This window comes from Notothenia rossii (genome assembly GCF_949606895.1).
Source record: "Notothenia rossii genome assembly, chromosome: 9".
Classification (NCBI taxonomy): Eukaryota; Metazoa; Chordata; class Actinopteri; order Perciformes; family Nototheniidae; genus Notothenia; species Notothenia rossii.
Window position 1 is genome coordinate 73712934 of NC_136907.1, and position 24410 is coordinate 73737343.

At 40.1% G+C, this 24410-nt stretch overlaps 1 protein-coding gene and 1 long non-coding RNA gene across 2 annotated transcripts in view; one reads left to right on the top strand and one right to left on the bottom strand.

The window, feature by feature from the left end:
- LOC307020224 overlaps positions 1–4705 on the top strand; it is a 411310-nt gene extending 406605 nt beyond the window's left edge. The window contains exon 4 of the long non-coding RNA XR_013802807.1: positions 3819–4705. This is a non-coding gene — a long non-coding RNA (uncharacterized lncRNA). The remainder of the gene's footprint in view (positions 1–3818) is intronic.
- On the bottom strand, positions 703–23230 carry pip4p1a (phosphatidylinositol-4,5-bisphosphate 4-phosphatase 1a). The gene is made up of 7 exons (XM_079651444.1): positions 22983–23230; positions 21621–21814; positions 17177–17283; positions 14562–14667; positions 12226–12278; positions 9235–9325; positions 703–3434 (listed from the first exon to the last, which is right to left on the bottom strand). The coding sequence occupies exons 1-7, from the start codon at positions 23098–23100 to the stop codon at positions 3291–3293; spliced, it is 813 nt and encodes a 270-aa protein (XP_079507570.1). The 5' UTR covers positions 23101–23230; the 3' UTR covers positions 703–3290.
- Positions 23231–24410: the final 1180 nt, after the last annotated feature.

The following is a 24410-nucleotide window of genomic DNA, read 5'->3' on the forward strand; positions in this document are numbered from 1 at the left end:
GTGAGCGTGCGATGTCCTGTTCAGATGACGTCAAATCCAACGGGATGCCATAAATAAACTACACAGAATCACACTACACACCTACGCAATGATTACATTCAGGCAAACACTAGAATACAACCTCTTTGGACAATTTATATACTTATTGAAAACAAGCTACAAAATGTAATACCTTGGAAAATGCAGTTTAATACTTTTTAATAGCCTTCATTTTCGCTAAATTGATTTATCAACTTTTAATACTTTGACCCCGCGGACACCCTGACTTACCAAAAGCATCCAAATATTGAAATTTTGAATTAATCAATAACTTAATGTTGGTCAACGTTCAGTCTAAAATCCACAGAAAACTAAATTTGGTAGTTTTGATCAAGAGCTGCTTGATCTGTTTGGCTGCGGGTAAATCATGAAAAAGGGTTGGAAAATATTTGAAATCACAAACCCAAGAATTGATGCAAAACCGAAGCAGCATACAAAGTAAAAAAAACAAGACAGGTGCTCATTATACTGAATGTTGAAAGCTGATCATATTTCTGATGCAACAGTTTGACTTTCAAAATATTCCCCGGGCAGTTTTACCTAAAAAAAAGGGTTGCATCATAAATTACACATTTTTAAATATAAACACACGAAGCCTTAAGAACAGAGATATGCAGCATTATCAGGTCATGGGTGTTGAAATAAAAAACAACTCACGTTAGCTGTTTTGTACATCATCATGTCTTTATTTATGTGTAAACAAACTCTGAAAAGAGCATCAGCCAGGTTGATTTTTGGCATTAACATGATGGATATCTTTAGCAGTCATGGATAAAACACGATCACTCCACTGCAAAAAGTAGGTCGTCTTAAACAAGTCATGACAAGTCTGTCCTCCAATCTTATTTTTTACCTCCAATCAAGATCTCAAAATGTAAAGCACTGACCATAACTTGAAACCTGCTCACTGTAGTGATTTCAAAAAGGGAAAAACAAGTGTCCTTGGTCTAATCTTGAATAGAAACTCACACTGTTTCTACAATAAATACGATTTTAGGACTTGACTAACGACTTATTTGTGGCCTTTTTTTGCAGCGCGTATAATAAATAACATGACACTTCCATATGAACTGTTTGCGACCTCAGTTCAGTCTAGCAGGGTAACTTTTCTCATCTTACTTGGTGTATGCAGTGTTTGTCACTACTGTATAAGGTGCTGAGTGGGTGTGTGTGTTTGTGTGTGAGAGATAGAAATGTCATAGCTTTGGGAATGTGATTCAGTCATAATGTCTTTCGTTGGTGCGAGTGTGTTGATGCGTTTTGGACACTGTCCAGAGGCTTATTAGGTTAGTAGTTCATTAAAATCATTAAATATGTAACAGGTGAAGAGTTGCAAAAATAACCTTCTTAAAAACAACAGATAAACGTCTGAAGCAATCACAGCATTAGTGTTCAATTCAGAGTGCAACATAATTCGCTTAGTCACTTCCATTGTACATAAACAACAAATATATTTACAATCAAAAAACGTAATTCATAGCAAAGGAAATGATACCACATTCAGAACCACAAACACATAAGTCATTGTGAGAATGTAAAGTGTTGTGTGTGTTGTGTGTGTTTATGTTACCGACCTATTGTGACTGGCATTAGGCGGTCGGGAGAGCTCTCTTTACAGATTTATTCCACTGGCCTTAAAGTGGAAGCTGAAACCAACCAAAGCCCTGGAACAGCCTCCATCTTCAATGACAGAAACTGGACACATTTTCACCATAAATGGTCCAGAACGTAACAAAAATGGTGCATACATGCCGATTGGTTGATTGAGCTCTGATGCAGTTAGCTCTAAAAAAAGAAATTGGGTTGCAATCAGGCGCTATTAAAGCCTGAGTTTCAGTATCTATCTCCGTTTTTTGCTTTTGCTTTTCAGCTGGCAAAACATAGACAGGTCATTAAAATGCAGCTTTTTCCTTTTCAAAGACAAGTGGTGCGTTTGAAAGCATAAAAGCTCAGAACCAACACACAAGTCTGAAAACACACGTTATACTTCACAGGGTGTTGCAGGTATAAGGAGACTGATATCAATGCTGGGAAGGTTTCGCTCTTCAGGATTCTTTTGTATCATATTTTGGTCTGTTTCCGAAACAAGATTAGACCAAATCATCCCAGGCCAAAACATGGAGACGGAGATCAAAGAACCATGTCACTGTCTTTCAAAATGGGAGGGATGATTGAGCCACTTTTTGGATGTTAATAATATTTCAATTGGAGATTGAAGTCGGTATTATGGTAACAAAAATAGATTTAAAAAAAGAGCTGTATATGTGGTTACACTCCTACAGAACCCAAACCAAAGCTGCATGTATGTCACCGTTTCCTTGACTGAAGTAAGGACGACCAAACCGTTCGCAGGTCTGTCTTTGAAGAGAGCGGCTGGGACACCTTTTAAAATCTGATTTGTGAGCTCTCTAGAAGAGCATCCTCCTTTTGTTGTGTGCCAGTATGCATTTATGTGGCTGTGTGTGTATGCATGTATGCGTGAGTGTGTTTAGGTGTGTGTGTGTTGAATCCTTCTACCACACCTCCTTTTAAGGCTTTTCAAGCTGCTTTGGATCAAAGTCAGTCCCAGGGGGGTAATTCAGCAGAAACACTGAGTTCAAAAAACATCACAGCCTACCTTCACGTACTGCTGAATTCATTTTTCCAGACACATTTCAACACCTACTCGACCCTTTTGTTTCACAAAAGGGGGGGCTGATACCCCTCCAGCCACACTTCTTCTACTGGCATTGAAATGTTAGCTTCAACTGACTTCATCGCCGCGTTCACAAATCATTTGTTTCTGCTTAGAAAATGTTAAATGCTCTGATACTAAACCTAATGTCAAATTAGGATTGGAGAGGGAGCGCCCCCCTTTAAACCCAAAGGGGAAATGTTCACGTCTAAGAGGGAGAGCAACTGATGTGCCACAGACTGAAGCTAAAATGTATAAACAGCGCAGGGGGGGGCGGAGAGAGAGGAAGAGAGATTGTTATAGTTTGTTATAAGGTTAAAATGAACCCCACACTGGCCACGAGATTAGAACAGATAAACAGCACATTAGGCTACACGCATCATCATAATTACCGATAGATAAGCCACCGCCGTCCAGTTTCAGAAACACATCGGATTGAAAGGGAAGGGACAGGAGGAGGAGAACTTTCTGGATTTAAATAAATATTTGCGTGTGTTTTTGGATTCTTTAAAGCCGTCTTTTTCCTCCTGCCTGGAGGGGGTTTGATGGGAGAGGAGAGGCAGGGTCGGAGGGGGCTCTATGTGAAGTTCTGGAGGGGCTGGCTGACCCTCATGCAGGACCAATAGAAAGCCCGAACCAGGGTGACGAGGACCAGCAGCAGCATCACGGCCCAGGAGGCGTAGATCCCCTGGTAGCTCTGAGCCTGAGCCCACGTCCCCGCCTGAGGAGAGCAAAGAGAAGGAGGAAAGGAATAGAAAAGTGTCAGAAGAATTATAATTACACGGGAAGACTAGGGGACGAGGAATGTGAGAATTTGGTCAGGGATATTATATTACATTAAATCACATCACATCACATCACATCACATTACATTACATTACATTACATTAAATTACATTACACGTCACTTGTTAGACACTTTTATCCAAAGCGACTTACAAACTCAATACTGTGGACAATCCCCACAGGAGCAATTTGGGGTGAAGTGTCTCAGGGACACAACGACATGCTGACTGCAGTGGGGTTTGAACCTGATCCCAACACCAGCGCACTAGACCACTGCGCCACACGCCTCCAAATATCTGGAGCAAACAGAAACCTGCAGGTCCGCTGCAACTCTGACTACTTTTAAATCCAGGCTGAAGACTTTTCTTTTTGCCGCTGCTTTTAATTGAACTATTCACATCTCGCACGGCACTGTAACTTTTATTCATGTACCTTTGTTATTCATGTTTCATTATCTTTGCTCTTTAATGTTTCTAATGTGTTTAATGCTCTTAATGTCTTTCATTTTTGTAAAGCGCTTTGAATTGCCTTGTGTTGAAAAGTGCAATATAAATAAACTTCCCTTGCAACACACAGAGGAAGTTAGAGAACATCTGTTATAATAATAATAATAATAATAATAATAATAATAATAATGACATTGGGGTTTTCTATTTTGTTGTGTTTTAAAATGTCTTCACATCATGTATGAGGGTTTTCAGTCTGTGGCTATAAGGATGGTTTATTGTCTCGTGCTTTTACATTAGTTTCCTTTTGTCCTATCGGTTTTGTCTAAATTTATTTTTGCTGCGTTTTTATATACTGTATGTATTGATGTACAGAACTTTGGTCAACTCTGTTGTTTTTAAATGTGCTATATAAATACAATTGGATTGGAATTATCCAAAGCGCCTTACAATAAGTGCAACACCAATGAAGATGATAACTCCGAACAACAAGGAAACCGCAGAGATATTGACTCAAAGCAAGTCCTACTGCTGGGGAATTAGTAACAAGCCCTCAATTCACTTTTTTAACTGCTTTTCTTTTCATTTAATTGCCGAGGTACAATCGATGTTTTCAGTTTGCGACAGAAGATACAGAATGTTGCAGTGCTGATATCAATGGGGAGCTCATTCCATAATAATAACATTACTTATACAGCACTTTTCAAAACATACAGTGAACAAAAATATAAACGCAACACTTTTGTTTTTGCTCCCATTTTTCATGAGATAAACTCAAAGATCTAAAACATTTTCTACATACACAAAATAACAATTTCTCTCAAATATTGTTCACAAATCTGAAAAAATCTGTGATAGTGAGCACTTCTCCTTTGCCGAGATAATCCATCCCACCTCACAGGTGTGGCATATCAAGATGCTGATTAGACAGCATGATTATTGCACAGGTGTGCCTTAGGCTGGCCACAATAAAAGGCCACTCTGAAACGTGCAGTTTTGCTTTATTGGGGGGGTCTGGGGGGGTCCGAAAACCCTAGGGTTAAACCCTAACCCTAACATGTCACCCATCGAGCATGTTTGGGATGCTCTGGATCGGCGTATACGACAGCGTGTTCCAGTTCCTGCCAATATCCAGCAACTTGGCACAGCCATTGAAGAGGAGTGGACCAACATTCCACAGGCCACAATCAACAACCTGATCAACTCTATGCGAAGGAGATGGGTGACATGTTAGGGTTAGGGTTAGGGTTTAACCCTATTGTTTTCAGACCCCCCCAGACCCCCCCAATAAAGCAAAACTGCACATTTCAGAGTGGCCTTTTATTGTGGCCAGCCTAAGGCACACCTGTGCAATAATCATGCTGTCTAATCAGCATCTTGATATGCCACACCTGTGAGGCGGGATGGATTATCTCGGCAAAGGAGAAGTGCTCACTATCAAAGATGTTTTCAGATTTGTGAACAATATTTGAGAGAAATGGTTATTGTGTGTATGTAGAAAATGTTTTAGATCTTTGAGTTCATCTCATGAAAAATGGGAGCAAAAACAAAAGTGTTGCGTTTATATTTTTGTTCAGTGTATTTACAAAGTGCGTTTAATGGATTTAAAAACGAGCCGTTCAGAACACGAAGTCAACAATCCACCCCCGAGAACTATACAATACAAAGCGTAACAAATGATCAGTTAAAACAGGGATGTAGAGCAGCGGCATTGTTACGGACAGGCTTTAATAAAGAGATGAGTTTTAAGAAGTGATTTAAAAGATGTCACTGTTTCTGCTAGCCTCAGATTCTTATCGTGATTATAACGAGGTGTCCAATCACACTGCATCCAGGACCCAGACGTTTAAAGCTACAATCACACTTAAAAAATGTTCCATGCATTTATTATGCGACCCATTTATGCTGCAGCGCATCGTGCATAATTCATAAAAGTATCCAGTGATTTTTACACTTAAAGAACTGAACCCAGTGTGCTTCTTACATTTCTTATTAAACACAAATGAACATATATGATGATGTTTCCATAGTCTGTGAGTAATCCACCTGCAACAGACTGAAGCACTGAATTGTTTTCCTAATAATGTTCATGGAAGCATTCAAGACTCAAGAGTGTCTGAGGGCTAAGAGAGAAAAATAGCTTTCCCATCAACTATTAAGTGTGCAGCTGCTCAGAAGAAAATTATTTAATGTAGATGGCAGAAGTGACTTTGAGAGAACCCACAGGAATTCTCTGAGAAAATATGGAAATATGAACGCCTGTTTCAAAGTCACAACACTCGAGCTAAGCTAACGTGGGTAGGAAAGGTCAGAATACAGTTCTGAAGCTAGATTCAGAAGGCATTGTTTTTAATATATATTGTTTTACGACTCAGAAATAGCATATAATTCCTATAACAAATAATATTCTTTCTTGTTTTGACAGCCTGAGATCTGGTGGACGATACACCCCCCTGGCTCAGATGATTAATGCTATGTAGAATAAACCAGCAGGCATGTTAAAGCACCAGATAAGGTTATGTCTGACACACTGTCAAGACAGACGCTTTTTATAATCATTTTATAAAAAAGGAGTCTCTTCCGACGATGAGGTAATCAAAACAGCTCGTGCAGGCAGAGAAAACACGCTCAAAACTCATGTTTAGCACAGCTTTAAATGAATGACTTCCCTCTTCTTCTGTGAATGATGTGTAAAGTTTTAACGATCGGGCTGCTCGCAGGGGCCTTAACATTTTACACAGCGTCTTTTAGCTCAGGCTGCTGACTTAGGGACACACAACGGCTCCAGAAACTATTTTAAGGCGATAAATCTGCTTAACTACCTTCATGTACCGTTAAACCACCGCTTCCCTATTCCTAATTAAATGCAGTCTGGAGATGAAGTTTGATCCGCTACCTGTCTTGGGCCGCTGCCGATAAAGTTTCCCTGACGCAGCGTAGAGATGAAACTGTCAAAGCCTCATGCTCCTGTGCCATTCTGATCATTAAAGCAACACCTTTTTTTTTTATTAAACACAACCTGGTCTCAAGTTGTGACATTAATTGCCGCTACCATGGCATAATGCAATACTGTCAATACAGCATATGTATTGTGTGCGCATTGCTTATTGTTCGCCCCGCTCGTATGCATCGTGTCTTCATCAGTACTTTGGAGCCGTTTCATGCTCTTCTTGCGCCCTCTGCTGTTTATAAAGCAGAATGCATCTACTTCTCCAAGTATCCATGCTTTATCTTCTACTATCAAAAAGAAATCCATATCTACAAATACGTTATTCTACGTTTTCACTATTATTTGAACCATTTGAAAAAGAGCAGTAATTTAAAAACTGTAAGTATAAAATGAATGTGGACTTGTAGGTTTGTTTACATACCTCTCTCTCCCCTTTATCTCACCTCTCCACCCTGCCCCCACTGGACCGGGACTTAACACCCCCCCCCACACACAAAAAAATCCAGCACCAGTCACTTTTATGCTGCTATAGACATTTTTGCACTCCCATCATCTTTTTAATATATATCGTGCTTACTTGAAGTAAATGGTTATTTTGTGTTTTTTTGTAAATGATTGAGTGTTCTTGTAATGTGTGAGTTTTGTTATACTTCGGGACTGTGGGAAACAGTATTTCAATCTTTCTGTGTGTACAAACATATTTTGAGATTGACAATAAAGTTGACTTTGACTTGACTTTGACTAAAACAGTCAAATATCAAGCTCCACTTTTGTGGAATCAGCTTCCAGTTTGTGTTCGGGCGGCAGACACCCTATCCGTTTTTAAGAGTGCGCTTAAGACCTTCCTTTTTGATAAAGCTTATAGTTAGGGCTGATTAGATTCAGCCCCTAGTTTTGCTGATATAGGCTTAGACTGTCGGGGGACATCTTACTTCTTCCTTCTCTCTGTCTATACCTGTGTACTCTCATGTTCCGATTAACCCAGCTTCCCCAAATGTCTTTCTTTTTGGTGTCTATATACGCCGGGATCCGGAGTCAGGGATGATCCTGCGGTCCTGTGTCATGGATCGCGAGTCCTGGATCTTGAGTCGTGGCTGTGGTCCTGGATCATAAGTCCTGGATGGATATACTCGTGGATTCATCTTCCTATTATACACACATGCATTTCCAAACATTTGGACTACCTATGTTGCAAATGTATTATCTTTTCAATTTACACACGGCATCTATTGCACGTCTGTCCGTCCTGGGAGAGGGATCCCTCCTCTGTTGCTCTCCCTGAGGTTTCTCCCATGTTCCCCTTTAAACTGTGGGTTTCTCTGGAAGTTTTTCCTTGTACGATGTGAGGGTCTAAGGACAGAGGGTCTAAGGGCAGAGGGTCTAAGGACAGAGGGTCTAAGGACAGAGGGTCTAAGGGCAGAGGGTGTCGTATTGTGATATTGATATTCTGTACAAACTGCGAAGTCCACTGAGACAAATGTAACATTTGTGATATTGGGCTGTATAAATAAACATTGATTGATTGATTGATTGAAACTAGGCAGGAATAACATAATCTCCTCTGCCTTTCAGTGGGCGTTTTGCAGCCGGTGTTGTTCCTGAACACGGATTACAGTCGGACTCGGCTGCGCCTCGGCTGGATCTGATAAATGGAGACCTGTCACCAAACCATTGCAGAGCGGCTGTGAGGGGCACAGCCTCGTGTTTAACAAACGACTACAGAGAGATTGTTATCGTTTTCCTTCTTCCTGCTGCCTCGGTTTTATCTGCAATTGTAAGGTTTCCACATTATGAAATGAAAAAGGAGTGACAGATTTGGGGGAATATGAGCTCAGGGCTCTCTGTAATTTGAAGCATCTTAAGCCTGCTAAAAGGTGGTAACATAAAATGCTACATACAATTACAATCATGCTTTTATCCATTATATATATAAGTGCAAGTTAAATAGCAAGTTTTGGATTGTTGACCACTAAAACAAAGACATCATCTTGAACTCGGGGACTTATTTTTTATTATGCTGCCATTTAATAAACTTAATATTAACTGTATGTTCATTATTATTATTATTATTATTAATAATAATCAAATTGGCATAGAATGCTGTTTAAATTCTCTTAAATATAGAGAATACCTGCTTTTAAAATCATGTTAAACTGAAAGTGTTGATTTTCGGACTTAGAAAACTCGACATTAAAAGATATCACCTTTTGACATTTTATACTATTTTCTGACACTTTAGAGAGAAAACAATGAATAGATTAAACCGGAGTATGACAGGCTGATCAATCGATCATGAAAAACATTTTTAGTAGCTGCCCTACAGGGGGGGGTCGACTCACCATCAGCCCGGCAGTGGCGATGCTGAATAGCAAGCAGAGTAGAAAACACCACAAGCTCCGCCTCCGGGGATACCTCTGACCAATGGAGGAGCTGCAGGACCGACAGAGGAGAGAAGGGAGAAATTAATTTCATGAGGAAATAACATTTATTACAGCTTAATCAAATTGACCATTCGTTTTAAGTATAACCCTTTTTTTCCCAGCAGGCACTATTGACTTGTCATAGCAGGAAAAAGCTCAGGCGTTATTGATAACATAACTGTGGCTATGTTCTCTCCCTGGTTACCAATACAACATGACAGACTACATGAATAATACCAGGACCCTGAAACTGCTAAATGGACTTCAGCCATCATTAATTGTATCATTTATTAAATCTGTGCTTTTCCTGCTGTGACATGTCCAAATATATTATGTGAAAAAGTTATATTAAATGGCGGGAATGGCAGTTCAAATGTATCTTTCATATTTTGAAGCACACAAAAAGCTCCAGGATCAATCATTTTAGTTTGTGTATTTATAACTGTTTTATTACTGCCACCAGAGACGAAGTGCAGGACGGATACAACACATGACAGATGAAGGTGAGACACCTGCAGAATAAACCTCCTGCAGCACCTGGCCAGGCTTTATCCAGCTGCTGGACTTTTTGATGACTAAAGCTTTTCATAAAGACACGATGCACCTGTGAGTGGCAGTCATACAACACTCACTGGTCACACTCTTTTCAGTATAGTGAATATAAAAAGACACAAGGCCACCAGTTGCTGAGTGTGACACTTGTGAAACTTTCAAACACAAGTTCCCTCTTTTTAATTATGTGTTTTACCTTGAACATGGTTCTGTTGATTATTCAACGCATAACCAGAATCACAAAATAGTCATATCAAACTGTAACATCAAGGATTTGCCATGCTTGAACTACTTCATTTTGAATTTATATAACATCACAGGAAGCTAATTACTCCCCACGATCACGGTTTAAGAGGCTTATGCTGATAGAGGTATAGGAATTTGGTTTAGTGCAAAATAAAAAGGGAATTCCTAAGGTTCAAAACATCCATGGAGCTAAATCCCACAGATTAGAAACCTCATGATGTTATAAGCCACACACACACACACACACACACACACATATTAACCACACACTCATAAACACATACACATTAATGCACTCGCAAATATAACGACACACAAACAGAAATACACACACACACACAATTATTTTGCCCAGTCAGTCAAAAATGGGTTTTCAAGAAATCCTCATCATACAAATTCACAACAACTAAGGAAATATTCTGCTTCAAACCACATTTGTTGGCGTGTGGCCTTAAAAAGAAAACAATTTCACTGAGGTCAGAAAACTATTTGCTCCCCCGCAGCAGGTAGCCAAACACAAAGAGAGGCACGCACCTGTAGGCCTATTAACAGATATTCAGAGCTTCATTCCAAAACCTCAAAAGAGGCTTTGAAAGTGAACAGAAATGAGATTCCCTTCAGCCCTTTCATATCTACGGAGCCAGGGCTTGGCATTTACCTTCCAGTGACACACAGAACACAAAGGTAGCAGAGGAATGTATTCGCTTAAAATTGACCAAAATGCATTGGATTAGAAATCACTTTTTGTCTTATTATCATTAAAGGTCCCCTATCATACTGTTTTTCATCAGTATATTACAGGTCTCAGATATACACAAAGCATGTGTCTGAAGTGTTTGGCTCCAAACACCAAACAGATCATTGCAGCATTACCCATAATCCCCTCTGTTTCCAAAGTGCTGATTCTCTGTCTGTTACTTTAGATGAAAATAAGGAGCCCCTCCCCACGCCCCTCTGAGAGAGATTTGGTTAGAAAGAACACAATGGTGCTCTAGGAGGAGATTCAGGTGATAAGGGGGGGGGGGGGGGGGGGTTACCTTGGTTGCTGATTGGCTAATGGTTACACAAGCCAAAAAATCGTTATGACATCATAAAGTGGTCAAAATCTGATCAGCTCATTTTCAGACAGGTTTTTATAGAAATGGATCAGGATAAAAAGAGAGAGAATATTTGTTCCTGAAACTTTCAGAGTCTCTTTCCACAGAGGGGACACATGTTGATGTAGAAGAGACATGAAGAAGAGGGGACACATGTTGATGTAGAAGAGACATGGAGAAGAGGGGACACATGTTGATGTAGAAGAGACATGAAGAAGAGGGGACACATGTGGATGTAGAAGAGACATGGAGAAGAGGGGACACATGTTGATGTAGAAGAGACATGAAGAAGAAGGGACACATGTGATGTAGAAAAGACATGAAGAAGAGTGGACACATGTTGATGTAGAAAAGACATGAAGAAGAGGGGACACATGTGGATGTAGAAGAGACATGAAGAAGAGGGGACACATGTTGATGTAGAAGAGACATGAAGAAGAGGGGACACATGTTGATGTAGAAGAGACATGAAGAAGAGGGGACACATGTTGATGTAGAAGAGACATGAAGAAGAGGGGACACATGTTGATGTAGAAAAGACATGAAGAAGAGGGGACACATGTTGATGTAGAAAAGACATGAAGAAGAGGGGACACATGTTGATGTAGAAGAGACATGAAGAAGAGGGGACACATGTGGATGTAGAAGAGACATGAAGAAGAGGGGACACATGTTGATGTAGAAGAGACATGAGGAAGAGGGGACACATGTTTATGTAGAAGAGACATGAAGAAGTGGATTTTGCATAATAGGTGACCTTTAAACAATTTACATAAAAGTCACATATAGAGTATGACAGATTTTCACAACCATGTTCGTCTAATTTAGGAAAAGTCCAACCCAACCTCTGAGGCTGGTGAGAGAAATGTGTCTCAGATGTTTATCCACAGCCTTCTGGCTCACTGTGTGTAGGATTACTGAGTGAAAGCTTTAGCAGAATGCCTGAGGATGTAAATCTACAATGGGAAAGTACAGTGGGGGTGAAGGCATGTGATGGATGCTTACAGCTACTTACACTTTCCTGCAGTGTGGGCACCTGGCCAGCGTCCGGTCTGTGAACTCTGTCCACTGAAATTACAAAGAGAAACATTTGTCAAATGATCTGCTTTATTGATGACAAAAGGTTCAAGTACTGTGATTAGAATTCATATAATCTCATTTTCGATGCCCTTAGAATTAGCTGTTTCTTACACCATGCTTATGAATAAAAAATTGAGATATTCTTTTTATCTTTAGACCTATAGAACAAACTACAGAAGATTAAAACCCCAAAAAGCATAATAGGGCCTCTTTAACTCCCACTATAAACATACACAGAGTTTCAAATATATTTGGTTTATACACAATCTAGGCAAAGAAATAGAAAAGTGCAAATGTGTTTACGGTTGTTTGTAATACTTTGGTACTTGGAATTTCATTTTTTTTATGCGTCTGTCCTGGTCCGACTTGGTGGTGTAAAGGGCAAATGTCTATAAAGTTTTGTCAAATGCCAAGACAAAAGTAAAAAACAATTCTCTGAGAGCCAGATAAAGTTGTTCTTTCCCTGGTAAACAATCTATATTTCAGAATCATAATGTAACACATGTTTGCCAGAAAAATAACGTCATTATCCGTTGTTGATACACCGTCAGTTGACTGCTCGGCTGATTAAATGCACTGATGGGGGCGCTCTTACTTAAATGTGCCTGCTGATGTTTTGATGACATTTAACATAATCACTCCAGCTCTTGCTAACATCCAAAAGAAAAATAATCTTCTCTCGGGGTAGACATTTGTAAACCCTGCAGAGCAGAATCCACTGTGTGCATGCTGTGCATTCGTCTTGTTTTGAACAAACACTCTGTATTGGAGGCGCAGAGAACATTATCGCTCCATCTTTGATAAAGGGATCACGGCGCTGCCACCCAGGGCACAGATTTTTATTTTCATTCCGCCTCACTGTCTTCACGCAGGTAGGTAAGGTCAGACTGAATGCTAAACACCCTGAAGCATCACCAACTAAATCCTTTCTTTCCTCTCACTCTGCAGCCATCCTCACTCCCCCCCGTATATTTAAACCACCGTTACCTGTCCTACACATTGTTAAAAAGCACCAAGTTCAAATTCCCCTTTAGCACACAATGGGCTGAATACATCAGCGCAGGGTGGACAGGGTTATCGATCCAAACCAATAACTCAACATTCACTTGGCCTGGTGCAAATGGGCTTTGGGCTTTTCAATAATTCACCGTTCTGGCTGTGCTTCAGTTCATTTCACAACAAAGGCCTTTCAGCTCGACTGAAACTGTCACGAGATATATTTCAGCTACGACTGATGGGCAAATGCCAAAGCTGTTTTATTATTCGGCTAGAGTGCATTATAATGCAGCAGCTCCTCATACTGTGGCTGTTTTAGTGGATCGTGGCTCCCTGTGGAGACCCTTTATTGGTGGTGCCTGTTTGGATGTTTCATTTAAAAAGAGATGGGAGGAAGGGGCCTGCGCCAGAGAGTTCATCAATTGAACTGATTTGGAAAAGTCCTTGTCATAGAGGATGATAAGAGCAATCAATCATTGGCTTTGTCAATTCAACCTGTGCTTCTGACGGCATTCATACCTTCAAAGTGGAATTGGTATTATTTTTAAAGCTCAGAAAAAGCAGCAATCTGTACACAATAAAAAGAAAAGGAGAAAGCTAGACAGTAAACTATTTTGGTGGAAAGATCCTTACCACTCCCATGTCCGTGTAAAAAACAGATTGTCTTGAATAGATTATGTGCAAGACTATTCCTGGGAAAGGAGTAGTGGTATACTGACAAAACATTCTGAAGGTAGAGAAGAGTCCGGTGAACGACCCTCATCAAACTTCAAACTACCGGTAAACAGTTTTCGTACGAATTACAAAAATGAGATCAAAATGACTCAACTAGTGAGCTTTAGATGCTGGAGGAGAGTTAGCTTAGTCGGTTTCCTGTTTCCACTCGTTATGCTAAGCTAGCCCTCTGGTGGCTGTATATTTGACAGACAGGCAAAAGATCTTCTAATTTAACTCAGCAAGAAAGCCAATCTACCAAAATGCTAAACAAATCCTTTAACCTCTGACCGTAATGCGATTCTAAAAGAACATCCATAACATCTGTTTGCAACTTATCAATATTCCAATTACTTGTATATAAACTATTCTGCACTGTTTCTATTCTATTCTATTGTATTTACTTGCACAATTATTTTTTTTATTGTGTTGCACTGTGGCCAAAGAATGTCATTGTCATAACTACACTGTTGCTATGCACACATGACAACCAAAGCCTTGAACCTTGAATGAATCTTGTTCTGATAACATGTTTTAAAAACGGTGAGGGAGGATTGGTACCAGGAAGGTGTTGTTGCAGTGTCCGCAGGAGACCCGGGCCCCGGCAGGCTGGGGGTCGGGACTGGCCGGACCAGGATGAACCGGACCCAGATTAATTATCCTCTTACTGTAAAAGAGAGAGACATTCAGCGTTAAGAGCAATCTAATAATCACTGCCTGATGTTGTGAGCAGTCGTGACGGAGAGGAAAAGAGCTGACGACGGTTTCACTTTTTTGGGATCCATCAGCAGCCGATCCTCTCATTAGCACCAACACTGCTTTCCTACAATCAGCTTCCTCAGACACCTACAGCCGCTCAGAATCAGACGGCAGCACAGAGATGTGTCAGCAAGTCTGGTCTGAATGCAAAACAGAGAGAGTGGAGGTGAACTTCTCACAGTAATTGAATAGAGCAGGGAAAGAAGCCTCTGTGGATTATATACATCGTTTAGCATCAGTTTAATTAAATAGGTTACTTTAGGTCAACTCAAATAAAACCAGAAACATTAAAGGGGCCCTATTCTGCTCATGTTCAGGTTCATATCAGTATGTTGTGTCTCTACTGGGACATGTCTTCAAAAAGCTCTTTATTTTTATAATACTGTCTGTGCTGCAGCACCTCTTTTCACCCTCTGTCTGATACCAGAGCTCAGTCTGCTCTGATTGGTTAGCTGGCCGGCTCTGCTGTGATTGGTCAACAGCTTAGAGATGTCCGGCCCTTTAGCCACGTACAATGTGTTGGAGAGCTAGCCAATAGAAGCGCAAGTGCTATGCTATGTTCAGGAAGTAAACGTCCAATGGATACGTTTCAGTGTGTGGGAGAGAAAGTCCCTCTGTAGGAACACAGGGATTTTAGCCATGCAGACCATTTACATGCACTAAAGCCTATAGAACACACTATACAGGGTTCATACACTTTTTCACCAATGATTTTCAATGACTTCTCCAGGACCTTTGCCTAATTTTCCAAGACCAAATAAATTACTCTTTCTCAGCGGTACAGGAAAATAAGGTCTGCATATGAAACATGTTGTGCCCATCTAAAACAAATCAAATAGGCTTACTAGCTTCTACACGCTAAAGCAAATAAAATCTCTCACCAGCAAAATACCTCGTCAGTTAAATGACATTTTACGTTTCATTATACGATACATTATTTATTATCATTATAGTATTAGTATTTCGGCGATTAGATCAAATATAAATTATATTTGATGCAACTTTAGTTACATTTCCATGACTTTTCCAAAACTTTTCCAGGGCCTGGAATTAGCATTTTGAATTTCCATGACTTTTCCAGGTTTTTAATGACCGTAAGAACCCTGACTACAGGAAAGGGAAACCCCCAAAAAGCAGAGTAGGGCACATATATTTGTGATAAGGTATTCACAATGTAGAGAAAATATCTTCAAAGAAAGTTCAACACAGTGAATTCAAAGCTTAAATGGCAAAGCAAATCACTTGAAGGTTCTTCCTGACATAAGGACGTGGCATTTGGTTTGAAAAACTAAGTGCCTTCAAATGTTCAAACATGAAATCCCTAATCAGCCTTCAGCCTTAACCTCTGATCTGACGGATGAATTATGAGCTTCAGATCTTTATGCCGTTTCACATCCTACATGTTTACATGGCAGCAGAAAATTAACCAAAGAAAATATGGCTATACAAATGTTGCTTTTGAAAATAGTTTACCTCAGGCATCAAGAAATGCCTCTCATCTGTGTTACCATGACACCGTCAGCAGCACGATGTTCAGATGAGCTGCCAGAGCCGTTACCTTCCACTGGCTGTTATCTGCCTTCTGTTTTTTACAATTAAATAATACAACACCGTGGCATCTGTCTGGAATGTAAATATGTTTAACGGCTTCCCTGACATAAGGCATTTTAAACTTTATTTCCTAAACTGTTCTGAACTTTTAATGTTGTCTATATGCGCTGAAGAAAAGTGATTTACTATAGCTCCTTTTCCAGCGGTTCCAAAGAGACTCATATTATATGGAATTGAAATGGCTAAGTGTGCATCTGGTTAACAGGAACATAGCGCATAATTAAAGCAGAGATGATGAATGGACTCTGTGATTTCAGCTGCATTTGAAAATGTAACATAATCCGTATCCCTAAGGCCCAAAATAAGACACACGGTTAATGCCGTCTATTATCCAGGTTTAAAGAAGTGGAACACATGATGTGGCTTTTTCTAATAACGCTGGTTCATCCTCATCCGGCTCGCTGAGCACCGGGAGCAAAGCCGCAATTTAGGGACTGTTGCTCCCTCTGCGCCTTGTTACTACCTCTGCTTCACACCACACACACAACTTGTTCTCGCAGTATCACGGTGATGCACGCGCACACACACACACACACACACACACACACACACACACACACACACACACACACACACACACACACACACACACACACACACACACACACACACACACACACACACACACACACACACACACACACACACACACACACACACACACACACACACACACACACACACACACACACACACACACACACACACACACACACACACACACACACACACACACACACACACACACACACACACACACACACACACACACACACACACACACACTGCTGGAAAGAGCTGCTCACCAATATGGCCGGGGACAGGCGATCCTCTGGGAAGTGACTTTGCAGATGAGCAGGCAGTTGCAGGGGCAGCGGACGTACTTCTTCCCTGCCGGGGCGTTTTTAATAGGCTGCAGAGGGAGAGGGAGACACACAGGGGGATGAGATAAGAAGACAGCAGAACATCCACTTAGAACGGGAGTAGGTAACAAGCCAATTATTCTTGATGGACGAGAATTAACCAATACTACGCCACAGAGAGAGGTATTCTGGGAGATATTGGAAGTGGCAGTACTGCAGTGCCAGGTTTTATTTTACTTTAGTTATTCAGGCAATGATAAAGGAAGTTGCTAACTTTAACTTGTACTTTTACAACGGACAATGTGCCGATTCTATTCTAGGGATAGAAGGGATTGTGAGGTTTATGTTATTCATTATACATCATTACACATTGGTGGACTTTAAGTACATTAAGGTGACATTACTTCTGTACTTCTCCTGAACATTGTGCATTCAAGGTATTTCAAAATGTTACTTAAGTTAAGGATCTGAGTACTTCTTCCACCTCTGTTACAAATTATTCATCTAAAAGCAGCTTACATACACCTCAATACCGTAGGCATGTTTTCAGTATGGTGCCAAAGAACACTTAGACATGTTGACTGCAGGGGGTTGGATCAAAATGCTGACCCTCTGATTTGCATAACAGCGCACAGTTGCCCAAAAGTTCAGGAGCCGCTAGTTTGAATACTAATAGGTAATTGAAGACCCGAGCGAACGCATCAAGAACCGATTTAAATTGGCTTTCTGCAAGGAGACTGGTTTATTTGGCATTTTACCTTAATTTCAATAGAGAAGGAAATACAGACAACGATTTCAAGAAATGCTTAAACTTGCATGTGCTAAGATTTGGTAATATTCTGCAGGCTCCTATAGTATGTTTACAGATGTGTGTTGCTGTATGCTTTAGTATTCACATTAGTTACAGCATGGCTTGATGTATAGGAATCTAAATATATTCTTATGAATGATATACTCAATGAGTGAGTGACCAGATAAACGTCTACTTTGTGTCGCCTCACTAGGTCACAAGACACTGCGGGCCAAAACCAGCTGTGAAGGACGGGGAGCTGAAACTGTGTGTTTTTACAAAACTCCAACTTTATTAATACCCTGCCTTGCTCTGGACTTAATAGAATATCCTGCTGATGGCTCTCTGCGTCATTAAACCCCGACTAACCAGATCTGATTGAGTCCTGCGAGTTTCCTGCTTCATCATCAATTTCACTTACAACAGATGTGCGAGTCAGGCTTATTTCTGCAGGGAGGTAATGACAGCGAGTGAAGACTAATATTACAAGTGATCATTACAGGGTGGATTGTACAATTTCAGTCGTCATTAGTTATTAAACTTATTGCCATATTCACATGCGGCAGTGTTAAAAATTATATTATTTTAATGCAGTCTAAAATAACACCTGCAATGAATTCTACCTTCATTAATATATAGTGTAGGTGATTTTGAAGGTTGTGGTCAAACTGTATTGCGCTATATTGACCGGCGTTTCTATTATTCAGCCCATTTTATATAACAAATTATATTAATTTAAATTATATAATGTACAGCTGCAGGAAATTAACCTTTTCCAAATTATATTATGTATGATCAGAATCCCTTTATTTGACCCGTGGTGGGGATACAGTGCAGGTAAAAAGGCAAAGAGTATACTTGTATATTAATTAAAACGATAAGCACACTTTATTAAAAGAAATATAAACAAATAATCAAAAACAAATGAGCACACCATGGTAAGATGGGAGGCGTGTGGCGCAGTGGAGTTCGGATCAGGGTAGCACAGGTTCAAACCCCAATGCAGTCAGCATGTCGTTGTGTCCCTGAGACACTTCACCCCAAATTGCTCCTGTGGGGATTGCCCACAGTATTGAGTATGTAAGTCACTTTGGATAAAAGCATCTAACAAGTAACAAGTAATGTGAAAGATAAGTTTTAAGGAAATATCAAAAAGTGTTCAAGGAGTTGGTAACTTTAGGAAATTGTAAATAAATGGTGTCATAATAATGTATTAATTGTAAATAACTGTATATTGCACATGAGTAGTGTTAGTGCAAAACATTTGTTATAATATTAACAGTCTGTTATAATGCTATATATTCCTATACAGTCATTGCTATGCCTCACCTGTGGCTATGAGTTAATATTTTTGTTTTTTTACTTCAGTTGAGACTACTTATATTCATCGTGATCCCACCCCAACTTAGACAATAAAAGCTGTTCAAGATAAAGTAATATAAATGACAATATGTCTAATTTGTAAAGCTTATTAGCAAAGAAGAGCTACTGATTGACAAAGATACATTCGTTTGGATTGAGTCGACTCCAGCATGTTTCACACTCACTTCAGTCGAAATTAAACCTCATCTGTACGTCTTATAAGGTCGTTTTCAACCATCTATATTTGCACACCGTGACATGTCTTTTTAAGAGTACATATGTTCCCTCCATCTGTGAATCGCTCATATTGCCAGTCGGTACATCTGGACACATTTCTTATTTCCTCTTCCATCTGCACGCCGATATGCACAGCTAGTGATGCACGCTGTTGAAGCCCCTTTACCCACTGACAGCGCTGAAATTACATGCTGCGTTATCTTCAGCACAACTGTCCAATTCCTCCATCGTTTAGGGTCCTTTCTCTGCGGGAGCTGTTTCCTCAAAGAGATGACTAAAACTCAATTTCATTTTACAAGTGTTTAAAGAGGAAATGTTTAGGTCCATATTTGTATTGTGTGTCTCTACTGTGACATGCTTTAATGTTCAAAAACACTGTCAAAACACACCTCTTCAGACTGGCTTTTAATATGTGAATTATGTTGTGTTGCTGTTTTAATATTTGTATTCTATTATATATCGTTTGAGCACCTGAAAAGGAAATGTATTATTATTAATATTAAAAAGCTCTTTTTTTCTCTCATACTGCCTGTGCTGCAGCACCTCTTTTCACCCTCTGTCTGAAACCAGAGCCCAGTCTGCTCTGATTGGTCAGCTGGCCGGCTCTGTTGTGATTGGTCAACCGCTTAGAGATGTCCCGCCTCTTAGCATATCACGATTAATGTTATTTAATGTCAAAATAATGATCTCTAATTAGAAAATAAATGTAATAATGGGACCATTGTCAAGATAACAACTAATGTCTATGGAGTTGCTGTTTGTTCTTAAGCTTCAATCTCAACATATCTTTACATTTCTTTTCACTATCTCTGTAAAGCGTCTTTGAGCACCTGTAAAAGCACTAACAAAATGAATCTATTATTATATATTTGCCTCCTGATTTTTCCCATCAGCATTTTACTCGGACTGCGTAAATAGATCTGGCACTTTTACACTTCAGACTGCCTCTTTTAAGAAAATGGTGGACATGACCTGTCATACCGAATTATTATTAAATGTTACGGTATGGGTAGATCAAAATCCAGTTAATTCTCCCCGCTGGTTATTAATAAATCAAACACCTACATGTGCTTTTAGTCTACAAGTGAATCAAGTGATCATATCAGTTATCAAGTGAATTGACAAGTAAAGAGCTAAATGTGTGTAGCATCACACAGGACTGATAACATCAAAGAAGAAACAACATCAAACGGTCCTCAGAGATCAAAAGATGAACATTTAGCTTTTAAATTCATGCAAGTGTTAAATATTGATATCATAATTCCTGCGATTTGCCTACATTTCATTCACATCATAAATCCACAGCTGACATTTCAAAGAGCTCTTACAGCATATCACCTTTTTCAATGTGAATCTGTTACTGCACCAGTTCAAATACTTTGCACTCACCAAACCAAACACATTAAAAGTAATGTAATATTTTGGGTAGGATGAACCAAATAAACCAGTAAGGAGTCTTGGAAAATTAACTTTTTTTGTCATTGCAGGAAATATACAGACAGTACACTTTTATAATCTTATTTTTTTATAAGGGTTGTTCACCCAAATGCAACAAAAATAAATGCTTTCGAAACAAGTTAATATCAGGGAACATTTACATGAGGATTATAGGGGCTCACTGTGAGGTATGTGGATCAACCAGAGTCATTGGGATACTGATTATGGAAACTGAGCTGTATTGAAAGTTTTTTCCTAAATTAGTAGCTTCTTTTGATATGTCTGTTTTTATTATTTATAGTTAGTTATAGTGTGGTTGTATACATTTAACTTATAGTGCTGATGCGCGCCTGCCTATATGCATTCAGCAGGAAGGAAAGCAAACCGTTTTTAAAGCAATAAAAAGATTGGGATTTAGAGACACATATCTCAAAAGCTTGGTTAATGTATTTGGTGATTTGTGTGAAACAACCCCTTGACAGAGCAAACTGGTCAAGTATTTGTGCATGTATGAGTTGCAACTGTATACACTGTAAACAGATTCAGTGTGTCGAAACTTACCGTAGCTTCATTGCAAACGCCACACTTCACCACATGCTGGTGGATCTTTCCCTCCACAGAGATCAGGCTCTGACACACCCTGCAGCTGATCACAGGAGCACTGCCACTCTCTGGGGAGGTGAGAGGGGAGTAGGGCGGAGGGTCCTCCCCCAGGAGCACCGAGGGCTGAGTGGGGCTGGGGAACGGAGGGAAGCCTGTACAGGGACGGGTAAAAAGTAACAAATAGAAACAGTGAATACAAAAGTAGTACTGCCACTGACATATGATCGGATTGTTGAGGGGAACAAATGAACAAGAGTTGCACAATGGACTGAAATGCACATGACAAGTAACAGCTTACATTAGGATTAATAAGATAATAAGATTTGGTCTCGAGGTGTACTGAAAGGAGCTTTAAAAGAAAAACACTCCTGGAATGCTGAGAGGGTTAATTTCAACAAGTAAGAGTCTAAGTACTAGAGACCCGAAAAAAATACAACAATGACGAGAAAAAGGGAAAGTTTCCGTAAGATGCAGCTTAGCAAGCAGACTGAATAAAGCACATTGTAGATGAAGCTAAACACAATTAAGGAGCCATAGCTCATGCTTTTTCCAGAATGTTACACACAGGCCCTCCCTTCATGAGCAGCCATTGGTTGAAGCTCTCTCTTGCAGCATCCCTTTTCAGCCTCCTTACTGGCTTTCTCACATGTCAATCAAATCAGGTGTTTCTCAAGATGCTAGCTAGCTAGGTGGTACTGTTATCTAGTTTGCGAGCACCGTGGGCATCATTCAACTATTGGAAAACACTCAACAATAAGTGTCAAGAAACTTTAATAAAATATATGTGTGCTGTTCTTTTTCTGAGCTGCAAACTTGATATTATGCGCATGCCGGTGCTAATCGAGCTAGCTAACAAGCTAATATATAACGGTTGCTAGGTTAGCTAGTTAGCACCAGGCTGATTGCCTTCTGCTTCACGTCCTAATAACACAAGGTAAATCACATTGTATCCCCCAGGAGATGCTCATTAAGATATAAAGCTTACATTATAGCCGGCATTAACACAGTGAGAATAGGCTGGTTCAACAGCTGAGCTAGCAGGCTTATACATGTTCATTTAACTGATCAACGTTTTACCTTGTTGTTGTGATATCTTCTTTTAACAGTTACCTATATAAAAGCATTTTTTTATGTAACTCTTATCTGTACTGTCCTGTGTTTCACTCTTACTCTGTTGCTGCTTTAACACCTGAATTTCCCATCAATTAAGGTCCATCTTAACCAGAATGCCCTGTCAGTGGATGCTAAGCTAGGCTAGCTGGATATCCCTCTGCTTCTCATCCTGATAACAACACAAGGGAAAGCTCCATGGAGACTCACTCTGAGGTTTGTTCGGTGCACCGTAAGGAGCGGCACCGGGAGACACCCCGCCGTTACCGCTGCAAAGAGCACCATCTCCCAGATCCGATAGTAACGGGGACCTCTCGCCGTCCGCCATACCGAGAGCCGGGCGTGGGGAGGGGGAGTGTGAGCGTGAATGCAGACCAATACAGTGTGTATTGTTGTGTCGGAAACGCAGGCGTCACATGATCACACCACCCGTGCTGCTGCTGCGGTAACGGGACTTGGGGGCGGGGCTTAGATCACCCGGGAATGGGATGCTGTTTATTATACACTAAATGGGTTGGTTAATCAGAGGTGGGAGAAGTACTCAGATCTTGTACTTAAAGGTCACCTATTATGCAAAATCCACTTTTTCATGTATTTTATACATAAATATGTGTCCCCTCTGTAAGAGATTCTGAATTTTTCAGGAAAAAGATTCACCCACTTTTTATCCTGATCCATTTATATAAAAACCTGTCTGAAAATGAGCTGATCAGATTTTGACCACTTTATGATGTCATAACGATGTTTTGGCTTGTGTAACCATTAGCCAATAACCAACCAAGGTAACCCCTCCCCACCTTATCACCTGAATCTCCTCCTAGAGCGGCTCCCAACCTGGGGGGCGCACCCCTCTTGGAGGGGCGCCAAAGATCGCAGGGGGGGTGCAAGGCCTCAGATGATTTGAGGCCAAATATCATCATATAATTGTAACGCAATACATGATTGTCACTAAAAGCCTTGTCTCTACATTACATTAAAATCTAAAAAATAATTGATTAATTAATTTGAATACAAATTCAAGTTAGTAGCTATTATAGGCACAAAAAGACAGAAATGTATAATTCTTTCTTTAATAGAAATGTTTCTTCTGCCCGTAAAGTGTCCAAACCAGGCTTTTCTGGATAAGCGCATTTTTAAAACATAGTCATTGTCCATGCCGGTTTCAGTTGGATTATTTGTCACAGTTGCTCCGATTAGATCGGTCTCCTCCATTTTGTAGATTATTTACGACTTTTGAATCCACATAAACACATCGGCATAATCCGGCTTACTTTGAGCATGTGTTTTAAACAGTTTAATCCCTTTGTGAATTGTTTCCCCTTGCACCGTCCTGTATTTTCTTCATACGGGAATCCCAATTAATTAATCCTGAGTCCAATAACCATCAAAGTCACTCCAATAGTGCTCCTTAATTACGCTTTCATCCTCCTTTAACAAAATACTTCACATTCATCCAGTTTGTGACAGCAGTTGTAGCATTTTTGAGACTTTTAAACTTTAATTACCGCTGTTGCCCCCCCCCCCCTTGTGTGTGTGTGTGTGTGTGTGTGTGGGGGGGCGCAACTTCCAACAGGAGTCACTTGGGGGGGCTCTTGGGAAGAGAGGTTGGGATCCCCTGTCCTAGACTAGAGCATTGTG

Bases quoted from the DNA above. Each gene is read 5' to 3' on its own strand.
- pip4p1a (XM_079651444.1), bottom strand. From the start codon at position 23,100: ATGGCGGACGGCGAGAGGTCCCCGTTACTATCGGATCTGGGAGATGGT. The intron at 21,815-22,982 runs GTGAGTCTCCAT...GTCCCTGTACAG, and splicing joins TGCACCGAACAAACCTCAGA to GCTTCCCTCCGTTCCCCAGC. The intron at 12,279-14,561 runs GTACCAATCCTC...TTGTAATTTCAG, and splicing joins ACTGCAACAACACCTTCCTG to TGGACAGAGTTCACAGACCG.